The sequence below is a fragment of the Tympanuchus pallidicinctus genome, unplaced genomic scaffold, assembly GCF_026119805.1.
Source record: "Tympanuchus pallidicinctus isolate F22 unplaced genomic scaffold, pur_lepc_1.0 scaffold8, whole genome shotgun sequence".
NCBI classification, from domain to species: Eukaryota; Metazoa; Chordata; class Aves; order Galliformes; family Phasianidae; genus Tympanuchus; species Tympanuchus pallidicinctus.
Window position 1 is genome coordinate 10,828,114 of NW_026294802.1, and position 12,866 is coordinate 10,840,979.

Consider the following 12,866-nt stretch of genomic DNA (forward strand, 5'->3'; position numbering starts at 1 on the left):
ATTTTAATGTGAGATTAATGGTAAGTAGTTTTTCAGTTTTAAAAATGGAACATAGATACATACATTATTCATCTGTATCAAATGGTGGAAATGAAAATTTTGCCATGTTAGATGTATCTGTTTTCTTGCAGGTAGCTGCCAAGAGACCAGGCTCTTTGAAGAAAGTAGCTCAGCAGTTTCTCCTGATGTGGTCCTGTTTTGGCACTCGAGTGATTCGGGACATGACTTTGCACAGTGCACCCAGCTTTGGTACTTTCAGTGCTTTCATTTTGTTGTACTACTTGCATGACACAGACCAAAAAAGACTACATGGCTGGTAGTTTTCATGTGTCCGGGGCTCTTCTACCAAAAAAAAAAAAAGAAAAAGAGTCAAGGCTGCTAACTCATGTGGATGTTTTCCTTCAAATCCTAGCCAGAAGAGTGCAAAACGCTGTTATTTCTGTTAGTTGTAGCCAGAGTTATCAGTCACAGGTCAGCTTGAGAAGTCAATCATTGGAGCATTCCCTAATGCACTTCTGTGCAGTCAGCCAGGTTACCTAAACTGCTATGGCCGTGTTATGCTAAGATAAGTGATTTTGTGCCCAAGCAGACAAAAAGCTTGCCAGTGAGCCATTTTGCTAGCTTTGCTTTTAAAGGACTTGGCTTTTTAATCTAGACTTTGCAGAGTGGACCTATTTGTGTGTCCTATACAGATTGCCTTCCATTCTACCAGAACACAGTCAGGATAGAAAGGTGATTTCTATGTACTAAAGATGTTGTTTAGTAGTGAAAATGCATGCTGTTTTTCCATGTGGTTTCAAAAGGAGATTTGCCTTGACCTCCTGGGATAGAAACAGCATCAGTTATAAAATCAGTTTAAGATAGGTGATTGGAAATGGACTGTTGTGTTATGAGTGTAAACATTTGTGGTTATTTGCAACTAGAGTTTGAATTAGGGATGTTTTTTGAATGTGCATATTTGCCAGGACGTAGTCATAGAAGATTAATAAGAAGTGAACTTATAAAGGCAGTGTATTGAAGGACTGCAAAGTTTTCTGCCACCTGTGTTCTGCCATTAGATGACATTCAGAAACCATCAGAAACAGGAACTCAGAGTAGAATTTATAATTTAATATGAAACTTCTTTCATCACCTTTTCCCTTGTAAAGGATTTTTCCAGCAGCTATTAGTGAGTCACTATTAGACATCAGATTAGTGAGCATTCCCAAGATGACCACAGTTTCCATCTGCTAGATTCTGTTTTCAGCACCAGTATCCTGATCATATCTATTTTGAACGTCCTCTAGGACTCATTTTCTCCTTGAGTTATTGCAGCTTTTCTTTTGTTGTGGGCATAAAAAGAGCTGATACTGCTTAACAGAGTATACATTCCCACAGTATTCAAAAATCCCTTCGTATGAAGGAATGCTGAATTTTGTACTCCAGCAGTTTGTGTTGCCACACATCTCTCTATGGACATAAACCTAAACCTGTGAAATACACCAGCAGCCAGCAAATGAAGAAAACACTTTCTATTGGTTGTCTGTTGTTGTCTGAAAGTGATTCTCAGCTCTGATTAGTAATAGAAACAATTATGAACTTGCTGTGTTTCAAGAAAATGTGAAGATTGGCAATTATTCACTTGCTCAAGTTTGGGACCCATGACACTATAACATATTAGATCTGCCAAAATAACTTACCTGCTCTCTCTCTTATAAATGTGAGTCTTGAATTTCTCATTTATGAGAACTTTAACTGCTCAGTCTTATCATTGGTTTATTTTTGTCTTTATAACTCAGTGCATGTAACTGCATACAAACTCATGATTCTCTTTATATGGATGCACATCTTCAAACATGAATTTGATATTTTATATATAGCTGCAGTCAGGGAAAAAAACAGTCATAAATGATGTGTTTTTCATGGGTGGTCTGTGCTATTTGGTGCTGAGGGACATGGCCAGAGGGCATGGTGGTGATGGGTCGACGGTTGGACTAGATAATTTTAGTGGCCTTTCCAACCTTGATGATTCTGTGATTCTATAATTTTATAATTAGAACTAGACCAATAACAGCTTTTAATTTGATAGCAAAAACAGGATTTAAAAAAAATCATTAATTCTATTGCATCTGCCATCTTTCACTGCTTAGCCCAGTTACCTGCCTCAGCAGTGTTAGATTTCTAGACAAAGGACTAGAGAATCCACTGGAAGGATTTTCTCATCTTTTTTGTTGAAATTGTTTAACTTACATACCAACCACTTAAAAATTTGTTGAACCACGGTAGTCTGCAGCCTGTTAGGTGGAATTCTCTTCTGGGAGTGAGATGGCAAGCATTGGCCCAGTCCCAGTTCTAACCTTATTTGAAGTGGGACCTGCTCAGATCCAGCTCCAGTGGAGGAAGGAGGAACTCTGAGCCTTGGGTTTTCAGGGAGGAAACCAGACCTAAATCATACCCTCATCCTATCAGGGAAAAGCCTGGGTTATCCCTACCTTATTTCTTCAAAAATAAACCAAACGTTATTTAGCTGCAGACACAAAATTATAATAATTCGTACTAATGCTGTTAAACTTTCACAGCAATGCCATTTGACACATTGTTCATGGCTTAGAGTCAAGCAAATTCCAAGAGGAAAAAACCACCTGAATGTAAACAGATGAAAGCTAGAAGTCAGTGACTCTTCTGTGCTTAATAAAGTTCCTTCTAGCCTTTCACCATAGCATATGCATTTAGGTGAGAAACAAAGACGTTGGCACACTCCTGAAGATTTTTATTTGTATACCCTTGCTCTTAACTTAGAGAAAAAGTTTTGCATTTTTATGTCATTGTAAATTTACTATATTTACTACTTTACTTTTATTACTTTATTTGTTTATTTATTACTACTATATTTACTAAGTTTCAGTGGACTGATTTTTGCTTATTTTTTCCACTCAGATGCTCATGATGTTATTCAGATTAAAAAGAGGGAGGTTGTGTTAGGTGCTGAGGTCTTTATACATGCAGGGCACTATATTTCTGTCTGTGAAATAGATTATATGGAAATTTGATTAGAGAAAGTTGCAGCGTCTGGCACTGGACTGGCAAGCAGAGAGATTTGATTCTGCAAAGCTTTTACTTGTGGTGACATGGGCAGGATGAAACAATCTTAGCCAAGATAAAGCTCCTATCTTTCCCTCTCCCTTTTTCCCCCTCCTGGCCTCCCTCTCTCCTTCCTATCTATGCATATCAAAGGCACAGTTGGTGGTGATGTTTGGGTAATGCATCCAGTCTATTAACATAACTAATTAGTAATAGAAGCTCCATGTACCATGATTTTTTCCAAGTCTCGACATCTCACTGTTGGTTGTTTTTTTTTGCTACTTACACATAATTGCCATATCTGTTAATAGCAGATGATATTTACTGTATGTTACCTGAGTAATCATTGCCATGATTTCAGTTAATTCAATCTGAAAATTACAGCCAAATACTATTTATTATTATAATTTCAGTCTCTTGAATAACATCTTCCCTCTTCCTAAAGCAGCAGTAAGGTTTACCAGCCACAACTGTATCCTTTTCATTGCTTAAAGATATACTTGAACAAGCTAAACAGTTTAATGTGAAAAACAGTAGCTTGCAAGCACAGAATAATTTACTGCACGTTGTGCTGAATAGCTATTCACTGGATTGCTGAAATACATGCCTTGATACTGGTTTCAGTCTGTAGCTTACATTACTTTTGAATCATTTGGAAATGTAAAAATATTGCATTCATTCAGTATCAACAACTTGTTTGTCTGGCGTCTTTCACGCAAATTCTGGGCTCAAAAACTCTATACAGAGTTTAAAAATACACAGTGGGAGAAATAATAGAGGAGGAAGAGAGAAATTCAAAAGAATGACAAGGGTGCTGGGATGTTTTTAAATGCTGCATTCAGTATTGCCAACCCCAAGGCTTCAAAACAGAGCATTAGACCCCCCCAAAAACAAAGACTATTTTTTTAAATAGCAAATCTTGCATTCTTGTCATTTGCTTGGTAGCATTTGAGTGCTTAGGGTTCACACTTGCAAGCGTTTTTTTATGAAACTATAAGCAACTTTCTTTTGATTTCTTATTTAAATGAAAGAGAGTGAAGAGTTTGGTGACAAACCCCAAATACCCTGAGCCTTTTGCCACCACGTGAGGTTTCGCAGCACTGAGGCCTGATTTTCTTACCTTGGAAAATCTCATGAGCAGGAGCTGCGCTGAAATCAGTAAGACTTGGATCTTCTTAATAATCTCTTTTTTTCACTGGAGGAGCTCTGAATCAGTAACAAGGCGATCAGTGAGGTCCACTGTCTTCATAATACTGCTATGTTACATAGGGTTTTATTTAATAAGACTTCTAATTCAAAAGATCTTTAAAGCAGAACTTCAGAAGTAATCAGGTGATGATCTCCAGTATTTATCCTTGCAAGGCTGGGGAAACATGCTATCATTTTGACTTGCATAGATGTGGAAACAAAAAACTGAATGCTTCACGTTCAAGAAGAGCCAAAGATTTCCTCCTCTGAGCAAAGGTGTTGCAATCATGTATGTTTATCTCTGCTGCCTTGCCCAAGAACACAAAGGCTCACATTCTCTTCCCCGTGTGTGCACTCCGCTTGTATCAGTGATGGCAGAAGCCATGCAGGCATGGAGTAAGAGAAAGAAACACAAAGACCATCAGGTCACAAAGAAAAAGAATGTGCTCAGAGTTGCTTTGAAAGCTGGATTGCCAGCTAGAACTGTATAAGGATATAGGGCCTTTCAAAACACTTCTTCTCCCTTCAACAGTATATTTCAATGTAGAAACTGGACTAGAGGTATACTTATGCTTCGTCATGATAAAATCTAGTGTCCCAAGATAAAGCTAACTTTCCAAAGAACAAATCAGTTGTTATGATACTTAATTGAATTTGAAATTTGTTGCATCTTTTTTTCTTCCATAGAAGTATTTTCCTCAATATGTGTTAATGGGATTTCAAAAAGAACACATCTGGATGATCAGGTGCTTTTTTTTTTTTGACTGGCGGTGACTGATCTCTGTTTCTCAGCTTGTGATTTTTCTCCTGTTTAAATCACAGGCTGCTGGAGCAGCTGCTAATTTAAGCTGGCTGCATTTGCATGTGTTAGAGTTATCTGACCACTAACATGAGCATGTTTTAAATATTCCATACAAGTCTAAATAAACCTAGGAGCTTTTCAAAAAAGTATTGTGTGATCAAGCCCTGTCTGCAGCTATTACAGGTATTGTATGTCGTGGAGTCTACTGTGTAAACTGACCAAAATCCCATCTTGATACTTGTCAGTCTTCCTCTCAAAATGAATGTGATTCCTTTCAGGAAGAAACTACACAGTGTCCCAGTCCTCATGCTTTGCTTCTTTAATTTTCTGTTGAAATGCATCTATGGTCTCTTCTAACACATCTATTTTTGTGGATATGTATGCTCTGGGCAAATGTTTCTTCACCACCCCAGACAACTATTTTTCTTTATACATTATGGAAAGCAATTCCTTTTCCCTTCTGTAAAATGAAGCCAGAAAAGCATTTTTAATAATTTGAAATCTATTGTCCATTTCCCACATCCTCCTGGTAATCTCCATACCAGTTTAAGCTTGTACAGATTTTTCTTGGACATTGGCAACTAGAGTTACGTGCAGTTTTCCAAGTGAGCTTTCACCAGTGCCTTGTGCAATAATTTTAATACTTCCATTTCCAGAGAGGCATGTAACTACATTCGCTGCCAACTGCAGCAGAGGTTTGTCAACTAATTTATCCTCAGCTCTGTCATTTGTAATTGAGGAACTTAAAGATTAAGGTTTTCTATAAATCCCTAAGGATAGAACTTCTTACATTGTGCTAAAAATTTTTTATTTCTATTACTCTAGTCTATAGCATCTCCCAGTAGTTCCTCCTAACAACATTAACAAGTTCTCCATCTGTGCTCAGCTCTCACTTGAGGATTTGTGGCGGAGCACTAACAACATAATCTCTTTTTACTATTAATTTTCAAGTTCTTTGACTCCATCCCAACATTTTGTTTTGTCTGTACTTTTTCTTTCTTCACATTCCTGTCATGGCAGTTAAGAGTACCACAGAAGAGATAATAGCACAGAAAACAGGCCAAATTTTGTACTGTTGATATGATTCAAACTGGTAATTAGGTAAAAAAAAATGTGGTAGGAAAAGTAAGAGGAAGCAAAGCAGAGGCAAAAGACTTTCCTTTAAGATATGTAGAATTGCTGGTGATGCCTCTGTGTCTGACAGATATCGTGTGCCTCATGCAGCCCAGGCAATGCACTGCAGGTATACCACCAGGAGATCTGGAAGGCTGTTCCTACCTTTCTATGGATTAGTCTCTCAATCGTTTCATTGTCCAGTGACACAGGTGCTTCAGTTTTGTTTTGTTTTGTTTTGTTTTTTACCAGAACATCACGAGGGCAGTCAATTTAGGAATATACTTCTGACAGAAATTTGTATCTGATACCATAGATAATTTCACTTGCAGTGTAACTGTCTAAACTGTTCAATTCTAATGCAGGAAAAGAAAACTCGATATCAAGTCCCAGATCTCAGGTAGGCAGCCTCTTTAACCACAACAGTTGGTCGTATATGCCTGTGTAAGTGCATAGTGGATAGTATGCTGGTCCTTAGATTTCCTTTGACCTCTTTTACTTTGAGTACCCGGCATACTGCAGTGGTAGTGCAATATTGAGGCAGTTCTACTCAGTGCCTTTTGTGTCGAATCCCCTAATCACTGGTTTAATGAGTGTATTGAGACAGTCAATGGCTTTTCTGTTTGTTCATTTTATTACCAGGGTCTTTTCACCTTATTCACTTGATGTTTGATGACTACGTATTGTACCTGCTAGAATCACTCCATTGTCAAGAAAGAGCTAATGAGCTAATGAGGGCAATGAAAGGAGAAGGAAGCACAGGTGAGTTTGTTCTTTTATTCATCATTTGTTGTTTTACTCCACTGGATTCACTGTTTTCTTTATCCTCACCTAACCCTGTGAGTCCTATCTAGGAGTGCAACGCTGCTTTTCGGTTCCATCATGCTTTGAAATCTGTCATTTGTCAAGGGGCTTCCTGGAGTTAATGCATTCTGAAAGAGACCTGCTTCATGGTCTGACTCTGGATGTCTGAAATACTATTCCTGAGCACAGACTCAGTTTTTCAAATAGAGAACCTTTTGCCTCAGTTGATCTGTGTAAGCCACCTTTGCATTTCAGTGGGCTCTGTCTTGATTCTTTCTCACCCTTGTTTCACACTAAATAAACTCATATCACTGGGTTTGTATCAACCTAAATAAAAGGGAGATACAAGAATTGAGCAAGTAAATTAAAAAAAAAAAAAAAAGGCTAGAATTTCTGATGCATTTAAATTCTGATTTCTGTACAGAAGCAAATTCCTTGCCCTGTTCTACTTTGCACTGAGTTGCCAGAACAGAAGCAGACAGACTGCCATTAGTCTCTCTGCTCAGGGATGCTCCTGATCCACACTGATCTTCCTTCCTTGCATCTTCCATTAATTTTGGAAAGTTAAATCACTTTGTCATCATATCTTACAGGAATAAAACCCTACACTGTCTATGCACATATTTCTTACATGTACATCAGGAAGAATAGCACTTTTCTATAAGAGATCTTATTAAAATAAACTCACGTTGGTAATACTGAATCTTACTGAAGTGCTTCTTTCAAAGATTTATGTGAGTCCTGCTACGGATTTTGTGAATTATGCAAAGAACTTAACTGCTCACACAGTATTTCTATGGTTTCTCACTGTCCCTTCACTTTTAATCATTTGTTCTGTGATTTTTCTCTCACTCCGCAGCAGAAATACGAGAAGAAATTATCCTGAGCGAACCAGCTCCTCCAACTCCCTCCCCAGTGCCTTTCTCCCCAGCTAAATCTGCCACCTCAGTGGAAGTGCCCTCTGCCCCCTCACCTGTCAGCAACCAGTCCCCAGAGTACGGTGGCATAGCAGCTACAACAGGTAGGCAGGTTTCCGGCAGCTGGATCTGCTTGAAGATGGCTTTTGCATTCCATCATCTGACATGGAACTTGAGCACGATACGTGCCTGTTTTTGAGAGATGCTAAGCTAAGCAGAAATCTGTTAAAACTACTGGTTATACTTTCTTTTATCCGAATATTGCGTGCAGTTTAACAGGAAATGGATCTGACGCTTGGAGTCTAGAGCCCTAACAGGAGTCCTCAGACCAGATTATATTCTGTTGCTGAGGCCTTCAAGAGAACAGGCCTGTTGCTGTATTTCCAAATGCTTTTTAAATCAGTTAAATTGGTCATATTTCTGGCAATGCCATGAAATCTTTTGTGAATACTTTTAAGCATGTTCAATGACATTGATGGGAATCAATCTCTATGAAAAGTGTTATATACCTCAAGGAAATATGCAAGTTGTTTTAAGGCTTGCTGAGGCTTTCAGCATCTTAATTAATAATTAATACCCACTGCATACCCAGAGTGAAAAATGAGAATTGGATATCTTTTGACATATTTGAGACCCAAACATGCTTAAATATCTGCACACGTTTCTCTTGGACATGTTTTTACACATTACTGGTAACTTTCAACATTAGAAATTAGGAATTGAAGGTCTGAAGCATGCTCCATACTGTTTTCAGTTACATTCTCTGTTTTCAGAGCTCATGAGCTTGTTGTATTGTGGTGGGCCCACAGATTGAAAAATCAGTTCTTAATATTCAGTTTTTGGGTGAACTACCAGAAAACAGTAATAAAAGTGATGCACCCATCTGGCTTGTTGATTGGCCTGTATTAATGGGCAACCATCCTGTGTACCCAGTTGTTACCTGTTGGACATGGAGAAGATGGTCCATCTGTTGTATGATCTAAAAGCTGTGTTTTCGTAATTCATGAAAATCAGAAATTTGATTTCTGGCAGAAATGTGAGTGACTTTCAGAAGACATTCTAGGCAGTAAAATACCAGCTTTGCTGCCCCTTGGTGCAATGGGTATATATCAGAATGTGGAAGCTATCACTTGTGATGTACTAGAAAACTTACAAAACCTTCATGAAAGAATGTCAGAAAGTTATGATTTACCACACTGGAGAATTTGGCAGTGGCCAAATGAGTAATAAATCCTTCTGACAAATGTTTTCTTTGTTTTCAAAGGCACCATAGGGAGGCACAGTGCATAGTTGTGGTTAAAGGCAATTTAAGAATTACTATCCCTACATTGAAACTTAAGGTTTTCTCATTGTTGGAGTCTATACTGCATTTAGGAGGGAAATAGAATGATATCACCCCCAGAACAGTTAGACAATAAAGCAGTATCAAGCTTAAACATGTTAGGTGAGCAGGTAGGTCTGCTTTGGATCAAGCAATGCTGGAGGTGGTGTATGTGTTTGAGTCTTGAAATGTCGATTTTGTGAGTAACTTGGTCTGTACACATAATGGTCCTATAAGAACATTGTGATATTGTATCCAGAAATTACAGGGATGCAGAATTCTACCTTAGAAGCAAAAGACTGAGAAGTTGGGAACCATGTGCTCTCCAGTGGCATTGATAGGTGTGGAAAGTTGAGGGACGTTTTTGCTTAAGCTACATAGACTGTAACTCTATATGGATATCTTAACTATTAACCCAAGGTTTATTCTACATTTAAACAATAGCCTATAAGTCATCTGTATGAGCTTCCACCTTATGTGTGGAATAAGGTGGCCTTATGTAGCCTCAGATCCAGGCAGGAATAGGAATTGCATGAACCTTATGTATCGCTTCTGAATCCATCAGTAATAATAGAGTAGAATCAGAGAATGGACTCACACAGACATTACCAATGTAATTCCTTTCTGTTTTCATGTTGTATCTTGTTTTTTTTTATAGTCTATTTTATTCTCTCTCTCTTTTGCTTGCCCTGGTAAGGCCAAGGTCTGCTGATGTGAAGTTTGAAGCCAGAAAAAGAATTACTTAGGTACAATGGTTGAAGGATGTACTGCCATAATACAGTCAGTAGTACTTGATGTAATTATTCCATAGCAGAACTTCTTAGGCAAGAAAGCTATTTCTAATCATTTTAGCTCTGTTTTTTCTAGCTTCTTATTTTTCAGGTTGTTCAGAAAGCTTCAGTTGAATTAGATTTTATTCTTACAATCTTGTACAGTCTAATTTTTGCCAGTGTGAAAGTCATTTTGGCCTAGAACAAGCCAAATTTGTCAATTCAAGCAGCCATCCGTTTATCCATTTAAGATTAAATAAATACAAGGATATGGATATTTCCCAGATCTAATTTGGACAATTAGCAATACCTTCATTTCCCATATGGATTATATAGATGAACTGATCACCTTTTCAGTTTGCTAACCACTGCACAGTGGAATGCAAGATCCGTTCACATAAGGTAATGCAGCCATGTTTCAACCACTGAAAATTGCTATAATTTAAAATGGCAGTGCTGAAGATGTAATTTTTATATATATATATATATATATAATCAAAATGTTACATACACAGATATTTTGGAACTAGTATATAGAATATTTTGGGACAGGAAGTTCTGGTCTGGAGAAACAAATTTAAAGGACATTCTATTGATTTTCTTAAACGTCTTTCATGGGGTAAATATAAAACTCTGAAAATGCTTTGTACATGTTGAGAACTGGTCCCATTGGCTACTACTAGCTTTACTTCCCTAATTTAAAGTATCATTAACTTTTTTTTTTTTTCTTATGACATTAGCAATAAAAGTTAACTATTAAACTTGTGTTTTAACCTTTTTGCCTTCACTCAATGGTCAGCATAAGAGACAGTAAACTAAACTTTGCCATTACATGGTACTAAGCAAAAGAAAGGTAAATTCTATATATAGCATTCTATGTTACAACATCTGGCATGGCTTAGCTAGCATTTTATTTAAAACTTTGGGTTAAGTTACCAGACATTTAAAATGATAATTAGTCTCTATCCTTTCTAAATCACAAAGGCCAGATTAATGATTATTCAAACTGCAGCAATATTGTCATAAAAATGATAGCTATATGGCTGACTGTGCTATTCTCTCTCAAAGCTCCTTTGAAAGCTGTGATTACTCATTTGCTAATGCAATGTTATTTGGACAGCCTGAAATGAATTCTGAATTGTAGCTACTTTCTAACACATTAGTAAAGTGATGTATGCAGATTACTGTTTAGTTTCATGAAATACATGTCTGAAATCAGTCTTCATGTTATCAATTGTCATTTTAGGTAACTGTTTTCCAGGTCTGGGCTAGATACTTATGTTTGGGGATCTGCCCAAATTTCAGGAGATAACTTGCACAGAGCTATCAGCTCTCATATTTGTGTTTGAATACAATGACACTGTTTCTGCAAATTTCCAGCTCCTGAACTCAAGCAAATATATGAGAACATCTAGAGTAAAAGTTTAATTCTAACAATTGCAGAGTGTAAAACTCAGGCAGTTCTCTCCTTTCCAATGGTTTTGTTGTTGTTTTCTACATGAAGAATTCTTTGCTTTGTGGAGGCAGAATGGAGGTCTAACTCATGACTGCTGATTACTTGGGGTTGACATCTGTGCTTGCTATCAGATGTAATACACAGTGCAGTGAGTACCTTGCTTGTACCTGGGTGATCACTTACTTCAGCATACAGCAAATAATAAAATGCAGCATAATGAAGCAACTTTTGGTTCTTTTGGCAGTGGTATACATGAAGGCATCACTAACAACAGGCCATAGTCAATGTTAGCAGTCCCGCTTATACCCGATTCTCGTAGATATCACATGGCCTATTAATTAGTATCCTCAAAATCAAATTTATCTTTAAAAGAAAAAAGAAAAAGAAGTGATAATAAATGAACTTCCATATTTTAATCAAACTCTGAATGTTCAGAACAAAAAGCAGAACAAAACGTTGCTCAACCACTATTGTTTTTCCTTATTTCAGAATGTGGTTCAGTTGGGTTCAGTCGTATCTAAGATACTTCACCTCCTGGAGTTCAATTCTGTGGCCAGCTGAGGAAATCAACTGTATAGGCCTGGGACATAGATGGGTGTTAGAAAGCTAACTAGGAAGATCTGTGACTACTCCCATTCCTTCTTATCTACCTGCCATAATGTTGGCAGTGTTCTGATTGACTTCATATATATCGATACACACAATCTCAAACCTATTGCCATCTTCTGTCCTCTTCCTCTTTGTGACTAGGTAACTCTGAAAACAGTGTGGAAACAGTGAAGGAAAACTCCATTTTCCTTCTGAAGACTACGAGAATCAAGGCAACAGTAAATTTCCAACACTGTCCTGAGAAGATTATTTGAACATCTTTCTGTTACTATGTAAATCCAGGGTAAAACTCAGCATATATTCACTTCTAATTCACAACCTCCAAAAGAAGCTGAGTATTTGTGCTCAAGAGGCATCTGGACAAGATGGCTTAGTAGCTTAGTGGGTGGTAATGGTGATAGGAGAACGGTTGGAATAGATGATCTTGTAGGTCCTTTCCAACCTTGTGATTCTATGATTCTGTTTCCTACAACAGCTGTGCCAAGTACTATCTGATAGTACCTGGGACAAACTGTGGTTAGGGTAATTTTAAAAAGATATTCACAACTCTTCCAGTGCAAGACCTATGTCTTGTTTCTGTGTTGTCTGGACAGGCACAATCTATGTTACACTCTAAACATTGAGTTTAGAATTGAACAGAGACAGCTTCCAATTAGACTTGAATGCCAAGAGCAGCCACATCCTTTCATCCAAGGAGCAGACTTCCCACAGGGAGTACAAGAAACAACTTGTCCTGAATTGACTCATTTTCCTCAGACTGAGATAAGATCACTAGAATTTTTCACAATGGCTGTGGCCACACAAATTAACTGTACGTGGTAAAATG

General features: G+C 37.6%; 1 protein-coding gene across 1 annotated transcript in view; it reads left to right on the forward strand.

Annotated features, from left to right (window-relative positions):
• Positions 1–12,866, forward strand: part of RFX4 (regulatory factor X4) — a 91,943-nt gene that overhangs the window by 60,110 nt on the left and 18,967 nt on the right. The window contains exons 13-15 of the mRNA XM_052668593.1: positions 132–249; positions 6,806–6,925; positions 7,827–7,988. Coding sequence (XP_052524553.1) covers positions 132–249; positions 6,806–6,925; positions 7,827–7,988 — 400 coding nt within the window. The remainder of the gene's footprint in view (positions 1–131; positions 250–6,805; positions 6,926–7,826; positions 7,989–12,866) is intronic.